This window comes from Leiobunum rupestre, chromosome 7, assembly GCF_980474605.1.
Source record: "Leiobunum rupestre chromosome 7, qqLeiRupe1.1.hap1, whole genome shotgun sequence".
Lineage (NCBI taxonomy): Eukaryota > Metazoa > Arthropoda > Arachnida > Opiliones > Sclerosomatidae > Leiobunum > Leiobunum rupestre.
In genome coordinates this window covers 30,387,630-30,406,802 of record NC_143390.1, presented here as the reverse complement: position 1 = coordinate 30,406,802, position 19,173 = coordinate 30,387,630, and the positions used below count along the sequence as shown (strand labels likewise).

Genomic DNA, 19,173 nt, shown 5'->3' with positions numbered 1-19,173 from the left:
CCTATGCAATTACCCCTTCCACCCCTCCCCCTGAAAAATGCTAATTTCAGATCAGAATTAAGTAATTTAATGAGCCACATTTCGAAAAAATTATGAAAAACGGAATATCCCCCATTTTAATTTGAACAAAACCCAAATCGACCATTTTTATAAATGTAATGCGAAAATATTATTTTATAAACTTGGTTAATATTTTCTAAGTACAAACTATCAGCCTATAACGTATTATGTTTGGCCATGGTCGCCATTTTGAGCGTAAATTAGGAAAGAGCGTGGGTGACGTACTAGGACGTCACAGTGCCATTACTCTCTATTAGGGATTAGGGGTGGAAATTTATTCCCCCAATTACTAAAAGGCAATCCTTCAAAAAGTCCAATTGACCCCCTGCAACATTCTTTTAGTTGCTCTTAGTAATATTTCCCCCGAACAACCAACTTAGCCTATCTTGTTGACATTTATAACATGGATAATTAATAAAGTAATACATTAATTAAATTAAAGGCAGATGATTTTACTTGATAACAAAATATAAAAACAAATTAAATCCTAAGTCCCTAACCAAACAAAATTGACCCCCCCTAGCGCCAAAATGTTGCTACGCCCCTGAAAGGGTTTTAAGTTTGGGGGCCAGGGTTGCCACAACATTTTGAGATTCAAATTCCCTGACTATTCCCTTTTTTTCTGACCATTTTAAGAGATTTTCCCTGACTTTTTAAGGCCAAATTTTTATTTTATATTTGACTTTTATCAGAAGTTAATAAATTTGAATGGACTTATATTTAAGTAAAAAGGTTATTGCAATGTTGAAAAAATTAGCCAAACTTTCAACGAAATAAATCATAGAATTTGTCATAGATCTGGTCTAAAAAATAACCTTAAAAAAGTGCCAAAATAAAATTTAATTCCCTGACTTTTTACAAATTCTAAAAATTCCCTGACTTTTTAGGTCCATTCTTAAATTCCCTGACTTTTCCCTGACGTGTGGCAACCCTGGGGGCGCATCCCAGTTATCCAAAAAGTGTAATCCTTTCACTAGCCTTAAGGAGAGTTTTAAGGTAACTGATAATTAAAAGCATATAACGAAACCTTTTAAAAACTGAAAGCTTATTTTACTATCAATTTTCTTTGGAAAACAGGTATACTTAAATATATTATCTTTTGAAACGTGTTTTGAAATATATTCTGTTGAGAATAAAAGAGGAGCGTCTACTAATTCTTCCCACATTTAGTTGATATTAATTAAATCTGATGGCGCTTGAGGTCTCTATAAACGTAAATATTGACACTATCGTTAGGTGTCGAAAATGTGAACTACTAAAAGGTCAAAAGTCGTATCAATCGCCATAGTTGGAATTAATTAATTTTGTACGGTTGACAGAGCGTATAAAAATGAAAATTAAATAACATACACTTTTAAAATATTCAAAAAGAAACGGCGACACGTTACGAATTAAAAATAAGATCTCCCGTCAAGTTGCTTCGACAGAAAACTACTTTCGTAACGCTTAACACTCTCAACGGGCCGAATCACCCCTTCCTTAAACGGCTCAGTGTCAATTGTAGGTGACGCGGCCGTATATACGAATCATTCTTTTAATAGAAATTGATGGTATTTTGTTTCTGCACCGACAAATACGAAGCTATTTTTCTGGGTGCCAGCGAACGAAGATAATAGTTTTCCATTTCCGATTTTTCCGGCCCGTCGACGAATAAGAAATACCGAAGGGGAAGGTTCGCTATCTGCCGAAGAACACATCCGAACCCGCGCATCCATCGTCAGAAGACCAAGAGCGAAGTGGGAGTGAGGAGGATGCTATAAAGTGACCCTGGACAAGTGGCTGTCAATTTGAGTCCCCTCCCGAAAAAAGAGCTTCGTTTACAAGAGACTAGTCCCAAAATACGAGGGACTTAATCGAGAAGGTCCCAAAAATAGCGGCTTCGATATTAACTTTCTGAGCGCGCGTCCCGAATAGCGAGAGAAAACTGTTCGAAGGAAAATTGTCACGAATACACCCTCTGAATCGCAATTGGGAGCGTCCATCTTTCTTCTGCCGGGAACGGGCCAGAAAGGACTTTCGCGGGTTGCAGTCCAAGAAGCACGATACATCATCCGCTGGTCCTCGGCTTAATGGTCCCCCCCCCCTCGCGCTTTTTTTTTTAGGATCGCCTTCTGTCGGTATGCCCGCTATAGATGGACATTACCTTTTAGGAATTGCCGAACACGATACTTAATCCGTCGGCAGCTGTAGGGCAATCTTTAGAGGATAGCTATAAGAGGTTAGCCACTTAAATCGCGTACAAGATGTGAAAAAGATATCTAATTTTTTATGTAAATCTATAAAAATCCACAAAAAATATCACGAGTCTCGAGAAATTCCGGATAAATTCCGGAAAAATATCACGAGTCTCGATAAATTCCGGAAAAACATCACGAGTGTCGAGAAATTCCGGATAAATATCACGAGTCTCGATAAATTCCGGAAAAACATCACGAGTCTCGAGAAATTCCGGATAAATATCACGAGTCTCGATAAATTCCGGAAAAACATCACGAGTGTCGAGAAATTCCGGATAAATATCACGAGTCTCGATAAATTCCGGAAAAACATCACGAGTCTCGAGAAATTCCGGATAAATTCCGGAAAAATATCACGAGTCTCGAGAAATTCCGGATAAATTCCGGAACAATATCACCAGTCTCGAGAAATTCCGGATAAATTCCGGAAAAATATCACGAGTCTCGATAAATTCCAGAAAAATATCACGTGTCTCGAGAAATTCCGGAGAAACATCGACAATGTTGGAGAATACCATAAAATTCAAAAATACAATAAAAATTTGTTAATCGGAATTCTGGAACACATTTTTTTCCCAAGAGGCTAGCCCCTCGAAACGATATACCCGGCAATTCCGATAAGGAAAAACTTTGCACCGCAATGCTTTTATTACCACAATCCGATACAGGTATAAAATGACGAATGAATAGAAAAAGTGTGGAAATTACGCAAATTAGATTTAAACTAGGCCGCCTAAAAAAAGGGTTAGGCTTAGTTTCTCTATTCGGTGTTATAGTCGCAAGCCAGATTTCCCGCACGATACTGATAAGACCCAGATAGGACGAAACCGGTCTACCGTTGGAATTTCTGGCTATTTAATTTAATTTAATTTAGTTTTTCACTCGAAGATCTATTTGGTCCGAGTTTCGCGTCTTTTTGTTCGCTCGAAGACCTATCGGTACGAGCTATTAGTAAGTTTTTAAATTTCTTCAAATTTATTTAGGGTTTAGCTTTATTATTCCTTTTCATAATGGACTTTTCTTCTTATTCGCTAATTATATAATCCTTTAAAAAAAAAGGTTGTTACGAGTGGAACAAAATAACAAAATACAAAACATCTCAAGCATTGAAAAATTATTATTTTAAATTTATTCGTAAGCATGTCTTAATGAGAAAATAATGAAAGGGTTACGGTGTCAACCATAAAAACGAAGAAAACACTATCTAGGAAATGAATTCAAACGCGTATCGTAGTAAGACAAGGTGATTCATTCATTGAAGTAGCGGTTAATTATGCAAATAAGACGTAAAAGCTTAAAGTTCCGTCAAACAAATTGAAGGAAATTCTACAGTATAATATACAGGTTGTTTCAAAAAGGGTGGTACGAGCGAAGACCTACGGGTTCTACAGATTATTTTAAGACGAAAATGTTTTACGACATTTTTTCGATTTGGGCCGCCGTTTAGAAGTTACGAGACACTTGAGGTATGGATGACCCCTAATTTTAACGCTAGTTTTAATAAAATAATCAACGTAAATAAATAGTTTCATTCGTGGCTCTCTGCACGCGCCCAAAATAATATTTCGCTGTGAGTAGCGCGCAAACGTAAAGTTTTGAAGACGAATGAAAAATTCACGCGTGCTGGGCTCGCGCTGCTCAAAAGTTTTCGAAGCGCGTGAATTATTCGAAACTTCTAAACGGCGGCCCGAATCGAAAAAATGTCATAGAACCGTCTTAAAATAATCTGTAGAACCCGTAGGTCTTCGCTCATACGACTTGGCCTTCCTGTAAAATTGTAAAAAAAAATTTTGATTGATGGAATAAAATTATTATTATTATTATTATTATTATTATTATACCACCCTTTTTGAAATACCCTGTATCTATAGAAACTAATTAAAAACTGTATATAACAGTGGATGTTTCAAAAAATTTCATAGATTACCCTATATGGGGATTCTACAGATAATCAGGGTTGTGCAGAGGGGAGGGGCAAAATCACGGGTCCGCAAGCTGCTTTTCAAGGGCCGGGTACAATAGGGACACATTGCTTTGCCCTTGCAAATTGAAGTTAGAAGAGCGCGACAATAATTTGAACCGGTGCCCGAAATGTCTGTGCACGCGGCCCTGAAGACAATTTTTGTCAAGCCATGATTGCAAAAATGGGTACATAACTTGATAGGTTTGAAGGGCTTAATGCCACCACCCTCCTACGCCTTGTAACCCGGCTACCTGTTTAAGGCATTAAAAGTTGCTAGATGACTTGGGCCTAAGGTGGTGCCTTGGGCACTAGCGTAGCTGATTATTATTATTAATATTATTATTCTATGGTACGGCTTAATTTGACAACGAAATAACAATTTGGTTAAATTAGTTGTATTTGCTATATTTTAATATCAGGAAATGTGCCAAATTTAAAGGTATGTTCCCATTTATCCCAATTTTACCTTCTCCCAAAGTTATCAGTTCTCCCAAAAACCTGGTGCCCCATTTGTCCCAATTCCATTTCTCCGAACCGGAGTTCATTTAACCCAAAAATATGTATTCCCATTTTTCCCAACGATCAAGTTTCCCAAAAAAATTGATTCCCATTTCTCCCAACGATCAATATTCCCAAAAATATGGATTCCCCTTTCTCCCAATCATTATTTTAAAAATATATGGTAATTGCGCGGTTTTAGATCTCATCGGTACGAGTCGATATGTCGAAAAAAATATAGCGTAACATTTTGACGGCATTATATTTTATGACGACATTGTCTAATAAAATAGGAAGGGGCCCATATGTGAATTGACTTGGCGTTAGGTTAGATTAGGTTAGGTTTACCATATTCATATGGGCAAAATTTGATGTACTTGCATATTAAAATAAAACTTAGATTCATGTTTATACCAAGTGTAATTTTGAGACAAATGGGATTTGGGATAACTATTTTGGGACAAATGGGATTGGGACGAATAGGATTGGTGGAAATGGGATTGGGAGAAATGGGAATTGGGAGAAATGGGATTGGGAGAAATTGGAATTGGGATAACTATTTTGGGCGAAATGGGGGTAAACCAATTTAAATTCAAAAACTTTAAATTCGCACTTTTCCAAAAGATTTCCTCGTGCCCCGAAAAGAGCAAACTAAGTATAAGGTTCGTCCGTACGCCCATATTCCAAGTGAAACGATAACCACGGAGATAGATGACGTTATTTATACGGGCTTTTGATGTATTGCGAAGCGAGGATTCTCAACCTCGAATAAAAGGGTGTATTCTCGAATGCCCGAAATTGGTCACTAAAAATAAAGACACGCGAGGCACCCGGCGAGAAAAAATAATGAACTTTAAACCTACGAAGGCAAGGCCTATAAAATGCCGGTCTCGTTGGTGGGTGGGGAGAAAACGTTCGCAACTTGATTCATGCGGCTATAATTTTTAGTCTGGGAAAATTACTTGTGGCCTTTTTAATTTTGGCGACGGCCACAAATCTCGTCGTGATTTAAGGTTCACGTGAAAAGGCGTGGACTCGCGCTCAAACTAGCCGCTGTCTGCGCTCGGAAGAATGATAGGAGAGAGAACGCCTTGATGGCCCTAGGTCCCGGTCCAGCGCCGTTTTCCCATCACGACGCCCGAGGTCCCCCAAACCAATAAATACTGGCCGAAGGATGGGAATCGGCCCTCTCAATCCCGGCTCTCGAATCCCGCGTCATTTGCTTGATTAGAAGGGCTGGGAAAGGAAAAACGACTACAAATTATGACGTGGACGTATTCTTAATTAAGACGTTACGTTTTCTTCCGATGTTAAAAAAGGGATCACGTAGAAGGGAACGAAAAAATGCAATTAAAAAAGGACCGAAAATGCTGGATCGGGTTTCGCCTGTGAAGTTTATAGAGGACGTACATTTTTTAAATACTTCATATAGAATAGAACTAGATGGTTTCGAAGAATATTGGAATATCGTAAAACCGTGCGAGGGCTTCATTTTGGAAAAATATGCTGTAATTTACAATAATATTTCATAATTTTCCGCGATTTCCAATAATCTTTTACAAATTTTCCGCGATTTCCAATACCAACTCATTATTTTCCGCGATTTCCAATACTATCTCACTATTTTCCCGCGATTTCCAATACTATATCTCACCATTTTCCCGCGATTTCCAATACTATATCTCACCATTTTCCCGCGATTTCCAATACTATCTCACTATTTTCCCGCGATTTCCAATACTATATCTCACTATTTATCCGCGATTTCCAATAATAAATCACAATTTTCCAGCGATTTCTAATACTATCTCACTATTTATCCGCGATTTGATTTGTAATAATAAATCACAATTTTCCCGCGATTTAATAATCTCTTACAATCTTCTCGTGATTTAAAATAATTTCACAATTTTCCCGCGATTGCCAATAATTTCTTACAATCTTCCCGTGATTTAAAATAATTTCACAATTTTCCCGCAATTTCCTAAAATTTCTTACAATCTTCCCATGATTTAAAATAATCTCACAATTTTCCCGCAATTTCCTAAAATTTCTTACAATCTTCCCATGATTTAAAATAATCTCACAATTTTCCCGCAATTTCCTAAAATTTCTTACAATTTCCCAGTGATTTCAAATAATCTCACAATTTTCCCGCAATTTCCTAAAATTTCTTACAATTTCCCAGTGATTTCAAATAATCTCACAATTTTCCCGCAATTTCCTAAAATTTCTTACAATTTCCCAGTGATTTCAAATAATCTCACAATTTTCCCGCAATTTCCAATAATATATCTCACAATTTTCCTATAAAAAGGGGCAAATAAACGTTTTTCTTAAAAGATTTTGTAATGAATTCCAATATCTAAGATGTGAAGTAAAAATTTGCGGAGCGCCGATTGAATGGGTATAATGGTGCATGGGACAATAGCCGCTGATGAAATCTTTTTATTTTAAGTAAGAGTATACGAACGATCCGCGGGCTAAGCTCCCCCGCTAAGCTCCATTTCCTGATGGAAGGATAAACCCATCTCGCTCCTTTTCCAACGCTTAATCCACTCGGAGAAAGGAGCGACCGTCATTGGGAATTGAGCCTGCAATTTTTGGGCCTCCTATACCCCCCGAATAGGCTAGCTGAAGGCTAGAGTGACATCAATATTGACATTACCACCACACCTAGACGGAATCGCCGCGATCCGTGGGCCCATTATCAAAGTGGCCGCAACCACTTTACCCAGCGGAGAGAGAGAAAGAGAGACCCCGCTACGGTGACCCTCACCGGGTAGTTACCACAGACGACCCGGGAGCGGGTGCGGTTTGTACGAAATGGGATCTACGCGCCAGTAGCATTTTTTAAGAGTGCCATTCTGGAAAATGGCCCGGGTGGTCGGATGATTGGCCTAAATCCGCGAGAAGCGATCATTTTAGGCGGCGGGCGATGACCGGGTTTGTCCGCTGTTGCCGTCGTGTTCGGCCGACTCATCCCCGCTACGTAATACGTATTGCATCATCGGGGGCATCACCCATCTCGCGATAATCTTTTTTACGAGGGGTCTACTCCCTCTGCCAGAATACTAAAAAAGAACTAAGTCTGTTGATCGCGTTAAAGATCCTAAGCCTATAAGGAAGGAAACTCTACGTACGTTTTGGAGTGTGATTTTGATACACGGTAAAAGGTGGGCACCAAATTAGCGTTCATTTAAATTAACCAATCAAGTATAAATAAATTTATGGGCGTAAATTTGTCAATGGACGCTTCAATAAAATATCTTCTTGGCAATTTCCTTGAAGTAATATATAAGTTGAAATAAAGGAAACTTTTCACAGGTACGGTACGCATCAAGTCTTTCCTTTTAAACAAGTAGCACTTTTTTACATAATAAGGCTAAGCAAAAAAACGACGTTCTATTTACAGGTGGAAAGTTTCCATTATTTCAACAAGCACCATAAAAAGAGTAACTCAGATATATTACTTCTTGGTGATTTCCTTGAAGGATGTTTTATTTAAGTGCCTATTGAAATCTATTTCACTATTTCATCCAAGAGTTTCGCAAATTATTAAAAATATTTATTAAAACTATAGATTTCGGGCAAGAAATTGTCAATAGAAATCTAATTTGCGATTTCATTAAAACATTTCTCAAATTATTAAAAATATTTATTAAAACTATAGATTTCGGACTTGATATTGTAAAGTTCAATACGGTTTTTGCGTAGAGGAAACAAAGCGAAAGTAAATCAAAGCGGCGCAAATATAAATAGAAATTGGATCCTTTCACGGTTCAGTATTGACTCAAAGTCTGCCAATAGAGCTTCCTCTCAAAATCCAAAAGACAAACTACGTCCGCGGGCGAGTGCGCGGCGGTACAAAAACTGGGGGGTGCTTCTTGACCAGAAGCGCGGTCACAAATTTCGGTCCTCGTCCCCCTCCGCGGGGGCTATAAAATCGTTAAAGGGCTCGCCGAAAAGGAACGCTAAAAAAGCTCCATAACTTCAACCTGTTTCGTCCGTAAATCAAATCATTCGCTTCGCTCCTACTTTTTATTCGCAAAGGCAGCCTTTTTTTTCCCTTTGCACCTATTTTCGGTGGTCCCATTCTGAAAACGGACGATTCTCCCCGGCAATTTGGCCCAGCGCGCAGCCCCCTCCATTCCAGAATTTACCCCGCCGCCGATAATCCAATTGTGAAGAAAATATATACGAAGACCCCCCCCCCCCCCTCATAGGGTAAAAGCGCCTGTACTTTGTACTCTATACTTTTGTAGTACGGGTCCGTCGGTGGCGGGGTGGAAGAGAGTATTGGTCGGGGGTCGCGGTGGCGGTGACGACGAAGAGAGCAAATGACATTAAGGCGACGCTAAGTGATATCTAAATCCGAGCGTCCCTTTTTCTTGGCGCGTGGTCGAGTTTCCGGGTCTGATCCCGCGACAGGGCGCGCGTTGAATAATTCAAGCGACAGACGCCCGGAGAAGAGCAGCCACGAAGAAAGGGAGACTCATTTGTTGCCGGACACCTTGGCTCGCTTCCGTGAACTTGGACAACTGGCACTATCGACGCGATACGCGGGAGTCATCATTGAGATTATCAAATTTTAAGGGTTTCATCTTGAAGAAATAAACGAAGGGACTTGAATCGTAAGCTTCAAATTGCGTTGGCAGGCAGGGCTCCTAACGGGAGAATCGCGCGACTTTTCCACTCAAATGGATATAGGCGCGTAAAAACTTTAAATGAGGGGTTGTCTCACGTCATTAGCTTAGCTATCGCGTGAAAGTGTTTACTATTTGGGTGGAAATCTTTACAATGTCGGATACCGTGGCGCTACTATAGATTCGAGTCCAGTAGTTAATTTGTCTAACAGGCTTGCCACAGTTTTTTCACAATTAAATTCCCCGACTTTTCCAGATTTTGCCCGACTTATTTTGTGCCAAGATTTGGTATTTAAACTATATTTTAGTAAAAGTTTCTTAATTAAATTCCCTGACATTTCCCTGATTTTTAGACTAATTTTTAAAATTCCCGGACTTTTCCCTGATTTTTTTACCCATATTCAAATTCCCTGACTTTTGCAGGAATTCCAGGTTTTCCAGGACAACCCTGTTAAAGGTTTTTAGCTCGATATTAACTATTTAATAAATATTGTCAAGAAAATAATCAATTGTAAATTAAATCAGAATTAAACTGGGAGGTGGGGAGAAATTTAAAATGCTAGAGCTTTTTCTACATTCTATATTATCGAAAGTATCTTTTTCTACATTCTATATTATCGAAAGTATCTTTTTCTACATTCTATATTATCGAAAGTATCTTTTTCTACATTCTATATTATCGAAAGTATCTTTTTCTACATTCTATATTATCGAAAGTATCTTTTTCTACATTCTATATTATCGAAAGTATCTTTTTCTACATTCTATATTATCGAAAGTATCTTTTTCTACATTCTATATTATCGAAAGTATCTTTTTCTACATTCTATATTATCGAAAGTATCTTTTTCTACATTCTATATTATCGAAAGTATCTTTTTCTACATTCTATATTATCGAAAGTATCTTTTTCTACATTCTATATTATCGAAAGTATCTTTTTCTACATTCTATATTATCGTAGTATCTTTTTCTACATTCTATATTATCGTAGTATCTTTTTCTACATTCTATATTATCGTAGTATCTTTTTCTACATTCTATATTATCGTAGTATCTTTTTCTACATTCTATATTATCGAAAGTATCTTTTTCTACATTCTATATTATCGTAGTATCTTTTTCTACATTCTATATTATCGAAAGTATCTTTTTCTACATTCTATATTATCGTAGTATCTTTTTCTACATTCTATATTATCGTAGTATCTTTTTCTACATTCTATATTATCGTAGTTACTTTTTCTACATTCTATATTATCGTAGTAACTTTTTCTACATTCTATATTATCGTAGTAACTTTTTCTACATTCTATATTATCGTAGTATAAGTTCCAAATAACTTTGCTTAAGTTAACAAAAATATATTTTAAATAAACCGGTAATTCGCTTAAAAGGGGAAGGTATATCACTCGGCGCCTATTCAACGCTTAATTCGAATAAGCTTCACTCCATCTGACGGATTGGACGAAGGCGAGGCTGCGCGGAGTGAAGAGAAGGAACAGTGGAAAGCACTTTGGCAAAGGCTTATTTCGTCCTCAGCCAGCATCCATTTCAGATGGCGCCACCTCCGTCCGTACAATGGCGCTGCCATTAAGCTCGAAAAGAGAAGATCCGGACGAAGCGCCTAACTCGTTTAAAGAGCGCGGTTCCCCCGGGCCTAAAAAGAAACCGCCACCCTCGCTTGATAGTCAAAATAGTTGATCGAAAGAAGCCCCGGCTATCCTACAGACGGTTTTAACGGCCGGATCACGTTCTATTATTCAGAACGAATCCCGCATCTCCATCCTCAATCGGTACTCCCTTCTTTTGGGACAAATTCTTTCGTCATTTCGTTCCTATTTTATTGTCGCGCCAAAATCGATACCGATATTACAATGAAACAGAATGAAACATATTATATTATTTCCGATAAGAAAAACTAAGGAGCAAATCAACGCGGATTTTTAGAAGTGGAGTGCAATTATCATTCTAAATTTCTAATGAACTCGTAGTCAAATTAATGATTTTTTCCCTGTCCAAATATTTGCGCATGTTAGTCGAATCTACTGCTCAGACCTGGTCTATAGCATAGGCCATGGTGATTAAATCACGTAGGCTACGGCCGGTAATGGCTGCATCGCAGCTTCGTAGGACAGCATTTGAAGAATAAAACTAATTTGTATTTTTTTTAGAAATCTCAATATTTATATAACATTACTTTAAAATCGGAATATTAGTTAACCTATATCTATTGTTTAAAGTTCTATTAACTATTTAAAATTACATTAAAAATAATTGTTTTAAGCGTTGGCTAAAAATTTCGAAAAGTTTTACTAATGAAAATTGCCAATATATAAGGGGCCTAAAGGCTGGTAATTACCCTCGATTGTGCTAAAACACAAACAAATCTTTCAAATATTATTCATACTTGATTAGAAAATATTATTAAATTAATTACCATGTATGAAAAATGTTATATTTTTTCTTTCGTTAATTTTAATTAATATTTGTATTACTGCCATGTTAAATACGGCATGTTATTAAACAACATTATGTCGTACGTTACAATTATTAATAACTCGACAAATAGGCCCTAGGCATGATCTATATAATGGTCACAAAAAAAAACGTATAACTATAGTTTCTCGTCCTTTTTTTTGTACAATAACAATTTTTTTTATTATACTTGAATAATTAAAGTAATGTTCGGAACTCCCTTATCGGATAAATATTAAAATCAGAGTATTTCTTTTATAATAAAACCTAGATTATAAAGAATACATTGAAATGGAATTCTCATTTCTTCAATTTCTACAAAAGCTATGCTTAAACTTATGTCAACTTAAAAAATAATAATGTGAGATAGGCGGTAAACTAAATTTTTTAATTAATCTTAATTAAATTCAATTACTAATTAAAATCTAAATTACGAGTTGACATTTTAATAAGGTGATTTAAATCAATGATTTTTTTAAATCAGTTGATTTAAATTGCGATTTGACTCAAATTGATATATATATATATATCAGACAATTAAGTCGTCTTCACATAGTCTTTATCAGTAAATATAAATAAATATATTCGAGATTCTACTAATATATCTCTTTCATACGAAAAATTTATATAATAAGAGTTAAAAACGTGGCGTGAACTTTTTAGAAGGTGACGAGTGCAGTCAGCCGTTATAATACTAGTAAAAATGAAAATTCCAAATGAAGTAGCTAACAAAGGGTAATTATTATGAAACAGGGAGGCCGCATTCGCTAAATTGAAGTGCATATCCTACAAATGCCATTCAGTACTTATTTTTCATTAATAACAACGTTTCAAGTTTCGAATGACAATTAATTTTCCATTTATCAATGACACTTTAACCCCTCTCTCCCCCCCCCCATCCTGCACCGCTACCGTGGCCGTTTCAACTTTTGTAGCGACGTCAAAAATAATATTGGTTTAAATCGTAAATATTAAATATTTCCAAACGCGGCGCGACGGAGCTGTTTCGCCCGAGAGAATTTTCAAACTTTGTTTGTCGCTCCGCTCGTTACCGATGATGTATCTCTTTTAAATTACGAATTGTTAGACGAAAAAATATCTATTCATAATCTATAATTGGAGGTATCTAACATCTTGTCCTCAATTACCATAAAAAGAGCTCCTCCCAAAAAACACTATTTTCCGGAAAAACAAAAAAACGGACAAAACCTAAATAGTGGCTCTTCGATCATTTTCAATCAATACGGTTTCCTTTCCCTCCACAAATCTTTTTACCCTCGAATCCGCACATTTCTAAGATTTCGAACCGAAACCCATATTTGATCCAAACGCGCCGATGCTCCAAGGATTAATTTTAAGTTTTAACAATATTTTTAATTTTAAGGGTATTTATATCATAAAGAAATTAACTAAAGATTTACGACGGAAATTTACTAAATTATAAAAACAACCACGATGTTTGGCACTTTTAAACCACGTTGTTATTTTTCTAATTTAACAATTTATTAAATCGGATTTTAAAATTTCGATTTAATAAATCGTTTTTAAGCCATACATTTCAATTTAATAAATTGTTTTAAGCCATACATTTCGATTTAATAAATCGTTTTTAAGCCATACATTTCGATTTAATAAATCGTTTTCAAGCCATACATTTCGATTTAATAAATCGTTTTCAAGCCATACATTTCGATTTAATAAATCGTTTTCAAGCCATACATTTCGATTTAATAAATCGTTTTTAAGCCATACATTTCGATTTAATAAATCGTTTTTAAGCCATACATTTCGATTTAATAAATCGTTTTCAAGCCATACATTTCGATTTAATAAATCGTTTTCAAGCCATACATTTCGATTTAATAAATCGTTTTCAAGCCATACATTTCGATTTAATAAATCGTTTTTAAGCCATACATTTCGATTTAATAAATCGTTTTTAAGCCATACATTTCGATTTAATAAATCGTTTTTAAGCCATACATTTCGATTTAATAAATCGTTTTCAAGCCATACATTTCGATTTAATAAATCGTTTTCAAGCCATACATTTCGATTTAATAAATCGTTTTCAAGCCATACATTTCGATTTAATAAATCGTTTTCAAGCCATACATTTCGATTTAATAAATCGTTTTCAAGCCATACATTTCGATTTAATAAATCGTTTTCAAGCCATACATTTCGATTTAATAAATCGTTTTTAAGCCATACATTTCGATTTAATAAATTGTTTTTAAGCCATACATTTCGATTTAATAAATCGTTTTCAAGCCATACATTTCGATTTAATAAATCTTTTTCAAGCCATACATTTCGATTTAATAAATCGTTTTTAAGCCATACATTTCGATTTAATAAATCGTTTTTAAGCCATACATTTCGATTTAATAAATTGTTTTAAGCCATACATTTCGATTTAATAAATCGTTTTCAAGCCATACATTTCGATTTAATAAATCGTTTTCAAGCCATACATTTCGATTTAATAAATCGTTTTCAAGCCATACATTTCGATTTAATAAATCGTTTTCAAGCCATACATTTCGATTTAATAAATCGTTTTCAAGCCATACATTTCGATTTAATAAATCGTTTTCAAGCCATACATTTCGATTTAATAAATCGTTTTTAAGCCATACATTCCGATTTAATAAATTGTTTTTAAGCCATACATTTCGATTTAATAAATCGTTTTCAAGCCATACATTTCGATTTAATAAATCGTTTTTAAGCCATACATTTCGATTTAATAAATCGTTTTTAAGCCATACATTTCGATTTAATAAATCGTTTTCAAGCCATACATTTCGATTTAATAAATCGTTTTTAAGCCATACATTTCGATTTAATAAATCGTTTTCAAGTCATACATTTCGATTTAATAAATCGTTTTTAAGCCATACATTTCGATTTAATAAATCGTTTTCAAGCCATACATTTCGATTTAATAAATCGTTTTAGGCCACACATTTCGATTTAATAAATCGTTTTCAAGCCATACATTTCGATTTAATAAAAGGTTTTTAAACCATGAAATATTCGTCGTAAATTATTATTTTATTTATTGAATTGTCATGAATTTTAACGTCTACGATATAAAATATATGTTACGAGAACCAAGTCTTAAAATTTAACCCAAGGCAGTTTTAAATAAGAACTAATTTTCCATAAAACTGCGGAAATTCACCGGGTGTATTATTCCGCCTGACATGATATTTTCCGGCGGAATGATATATAAAAATTATACTCGGTAATATTTACTTATTTAGGCCTAAAAACCATATTTTTTCTATGAAACGGTTATAGAAAATCACTATAATAATTAATTTCCCTGGAATCATTGTTTTTTCTTAAATATATTTTGAAAAAAATGGCAGGAGACTGCGGAATTACATGTTTCGACCGAAAATTAGATTACTTCTCGCAGGAATCCATACCTCTACTCGGAATGCTTATCGCGGCATATTTTCTTCTCAATGTGGCTGACGGTTTTTTGACGTCACTATGTTAACTTAATAAACAACTACGTGTGAGGGTAGCGTGTGCCAAAGCCGTCAGAGTGATCTTACCAAACGCGATACGACTGGATAAGCACCCCAAGTATAAGTATGGATTCTTGCTTCTCGTTAAGGTATGTACTAGATATGTTTCTCGTTTAAATCACTGTCCGTATTTTTGGTTTAATATATACAGCACTGTTTCCTTGTTTTAGAACAGGCATCGAAAAGTATCGAACCTATAGACTGTTAAATGATCTTTTAAAATTACAGTACGTTGATCTGGCCTATTTTAGTCTATTACCCCTGTAGAAGTGTTCTACTCGCAGCGCGGCGGTGCTCAGAAAAAAGATACATTTGGGATAGTAGTAAAAGGGTTTAAATATATAAAATAAAGTTGAAATCCGCGTTTGCGTATACGACCGATATCGTCCCTACAAAAATAATGAGACTTACTTTTGAGTGACTTGGGAGGCGGCGAGTCCCTGTTCCATGGTGGGTCGCCGTGAGAGGAGAAGTCCCTTAGCTTGAGGTAGCTGATGGTCAACCGGATGATGGAGGCCTTGTCCAGCTGCGTTGTGATGGCCGCCGGTAAGGGCAACATTTTGGCCAGCTCGTAAAATTCGTAATTCTCTTTGCCACGCCGTGAGCGCGCCGCATCGCGACTTTTCTCCTTCCGCATCTCCAGAATGCTACAAACAAAAACACACACCAGTTAGAACGTATTAAAACAATAGGTGTATTCGGCAGGGCCCCGTTAGCGGGCCCGGCTCAATGTAAAACCATAAATACAGGCTCCAAGAAAGCCAATGTGACGGGACATAACTATCGTAGAGTAGCCCACCCGGAGAATAGGTCACCTAGCTTGCGTTACCTACCCCTGGTTGGACGGGCCCGGGCCCCGGTAAAACCATAATTCCGGGCCCGATGAGTGCTATTATTATTGGATAGCTTTATAATTTCGGAGAGAAACAAGGGACGATGGTAAATTCGCTATCGCTACCTACCCTCGGTTGGACGGGCCCCGGCCCCGGTAAAACAATAATTCTGGCCCAGATGAGTGCCTTTTTTAAAATTTCGTAGAGAAACCCGGGAAGATGGTAAATACGCTTGCGCGAACTACCCTCGGTTGGACGGGCCCGGGCCCCGGTAAAACAATAATTCCGGGCCCGATGAGTGCCATTATTATTGGGAAGATGGTAACATCGCTTGCGCTAACTAGGGCCCCTCTAATGCCGTACGGGCCCTGGCAATTTATACCACCTCCCCCCCCCCCCCCCACTCTCATCGAGACAGTGTAACCAAACATACTTCTGTACTAAAGATTGTGTTATTCTGTTTTAAATCTCGTACCGCCAAGAAGGCATATTTGCCGAAGTACAGCGATTTTAATTAAATTTATACGGTCTTCTTTACCCTTTTGTCGTTAATTTTGTTATATATATTGGTAAATAATTTCTCGAAGACAAATTCTGAAACCTTTAAATAATTGTTTATTTATACAGAAATAAATCACGATTCGTACGACGATATTTTACGTCTATTTTGAGTGAGTTAATGGCATTGAAGTTCTAACAAATCGAGTTGCTTTTATCCGGATTAAAAAGCGAGGTAGTTTATAGGCCTACAACGAGTAAGAAATCGTGGAACAGACCTCGGCAGCCACAGCTTTTGATCAATTCGGGGATTTTCAGCCGATATTGCGCCGAGTCAAAGTCAATTTGGCGAAAAGGCAGTTATTGGTCTACGTCTACCTATACGAGGAGACGGATCCTATTTCGCCCATACCCCCCCTGTCGGGCAATTCCCGAAAATAAAAATTTCCCATTATTTCTATTTCCTGGACGCGCGCTCATTCCCCATCAGCGTTCTAAATTTCCTCGTCCAGTCCCGACGGACCAGCGGCGAGGAGGCATTCGGACCCTCGGCAGCCATCGAAGGTCGCCACGTCCCTGGTGGCCTTCTTTCCCGCCGAACCAAGCCGACTAGAAGTAAAACTAACTTACGTTCCGAGGTGCTAGCGAGCCTACAGCGTCTTTTTTTTATTTAGGTTTCGGCAGAGGGGCTAGCTAGGCCTTAGTTAGTAGCGAAACCTTATAGCGCCACCTTACCGCCAAAAATCCCGCGGAATAATTCGCGACCGCGCTGTTTTTAGCAATTTCATTATGACACCGCGGCGGCGGAGGTCCGAACTTGGCCCCGCGGGAGACGGACAGACGTGCTTCTACCCCGGCATGCCGCCTTCTCCTTCTAGTTAGTAGGCCCTGGCCAATCGGGAACGGAAAATGTTTAGCCGCGAAAGAAACGAGCCCGTCTCGGACCGTGAGTAATCACGTAGTGACAAGTTTCCTAATTCCTGGACAACAACGTCCGACTAAAAGGACAATTGGATTTTAGCTGATTCTTGCCTACCAGTCTCGTTACAATGTTACGGACTATTCTTACAGAAATTCTCCAATAATAACTCTAGAAGTTTCGCGTTACAGTGGCCTACTAACGTAGCGTGGTTTTTCCTACCCCGGGAAACAAAATCCTGGCTACGTTACGGTCACGTTTAGTTTTAATTTAGTTTTAAGGAAAAATTAACCACGCAAGACGTATTCAAATATTTCACGCTAAAGATCATCTTTAAAAATAATCATCGATTTAATGGGTGCGATAAATCACGTATTCGGATAAAATATTATAAAATTCGGAACATTTTCAGTAAAACGCGAAACGTGACGCGCGGCAGAAAGTTTCCAAAATGATTATTATTATCGAAAGCGAACGCGCGAATTAAAAACCCCTCCGATGGAATACGGGGAAAAAAAGTGGAAAAAATATGAGCGTCAGGTTTTTCGGAAGAGGGAAGAGTATTTCCCAATAAAAACGAAACTGAAAAATTAAGTTGGATCGTGCCATCGCGCGGCGTTCCAAATTCGTATCGCATTTCCCTCCCCCCAACTCTCTCTTTTACTTTATTGGTAAGTTTACTTCGCCCCCCACCCCCGCGCAATGGCTTCTATCCCCCGCTACATCTATCGGACGATAGAAAGAAAAAAAATCCAAGAGGGAGCTCTTTCCAATTTTACGATCGCGCTGGCCATCTCGAGGGGAAATACAGAGCGGGACCATGAACTTTCCACTTTTCATTTCAAAGTTCTCTCTTTTTTCATTAGATTTTCATTTCTTCGGAGGGCCTCGCTATCGTCCGGCCTTTAATTCGGTTCAGCCTCCATCCGGGATGAAAGACGGGGAAGCTCTCCGTTGGGAGCGGCGGGATAGTCAAAGATGGAGAAAAGATGCTTCCGAGAGATGAACAGAGAGAAGGGCTAGCCTTTTTTTTACGATCTCTACCGCGTCGACTGACCATGGTCACGATCTTCGATACTTTTCAAAAACAGCTTCCTCAACAATAAAAGCTCCGCTTCGGTTAAGAATCTTTATTTAAACCGACACCAAGAATCGTTACGTTCACGAAGAGGAAACCGCGAGAATGGACGACTCTCTCGGACGCGTCCATACTTGGGGGGATAACGGCGTTCCACCCCGCGTATAAAGGGACTTACGGACTGACCAGCCGGACCTTATCTAAGCCGACTCTATCTATCATCCACCGAAATTGAGCCCGCGGAACGGTATATATAAAGCGATATAGACTACCCCCCGTACGTTAGAAAGATATTGTTGACCACCCCTCCGATATCAAACTGCTCTATAGAATCCCCAATACCATCCAATCTAGCTGGCCAAAAGCTTTGTTAGAACGCCGTCGCGAGGTTTAAGTGGGTTAAAAAAAACCTAACCAG

The 19,173-nt window shown here is 37.5% G+C and overlaps 1 protein-coding gene across 1 annotated transcript in view; it reads right to left on the bottom strand.

The window, feature by feature from the left end:
• Positions 1-19,173, bottom strand: part of trh (PAS domain-containing protein trachealess) — a 176,900-nt gene that overhangs the window by 12,694 nt on the left and 145,033 nt on the right. Inside the window, exon 3 of the mRNA XM_090180677.1 lies at positions 15,839-16,074. Coding sequence (XP_090036803.1) covers positions 15,839-16,074 — 236 coding nt within the window. The remainder of the gene's footprint in view (positions 1-15,838; positions 16,075-19,173) is intronic.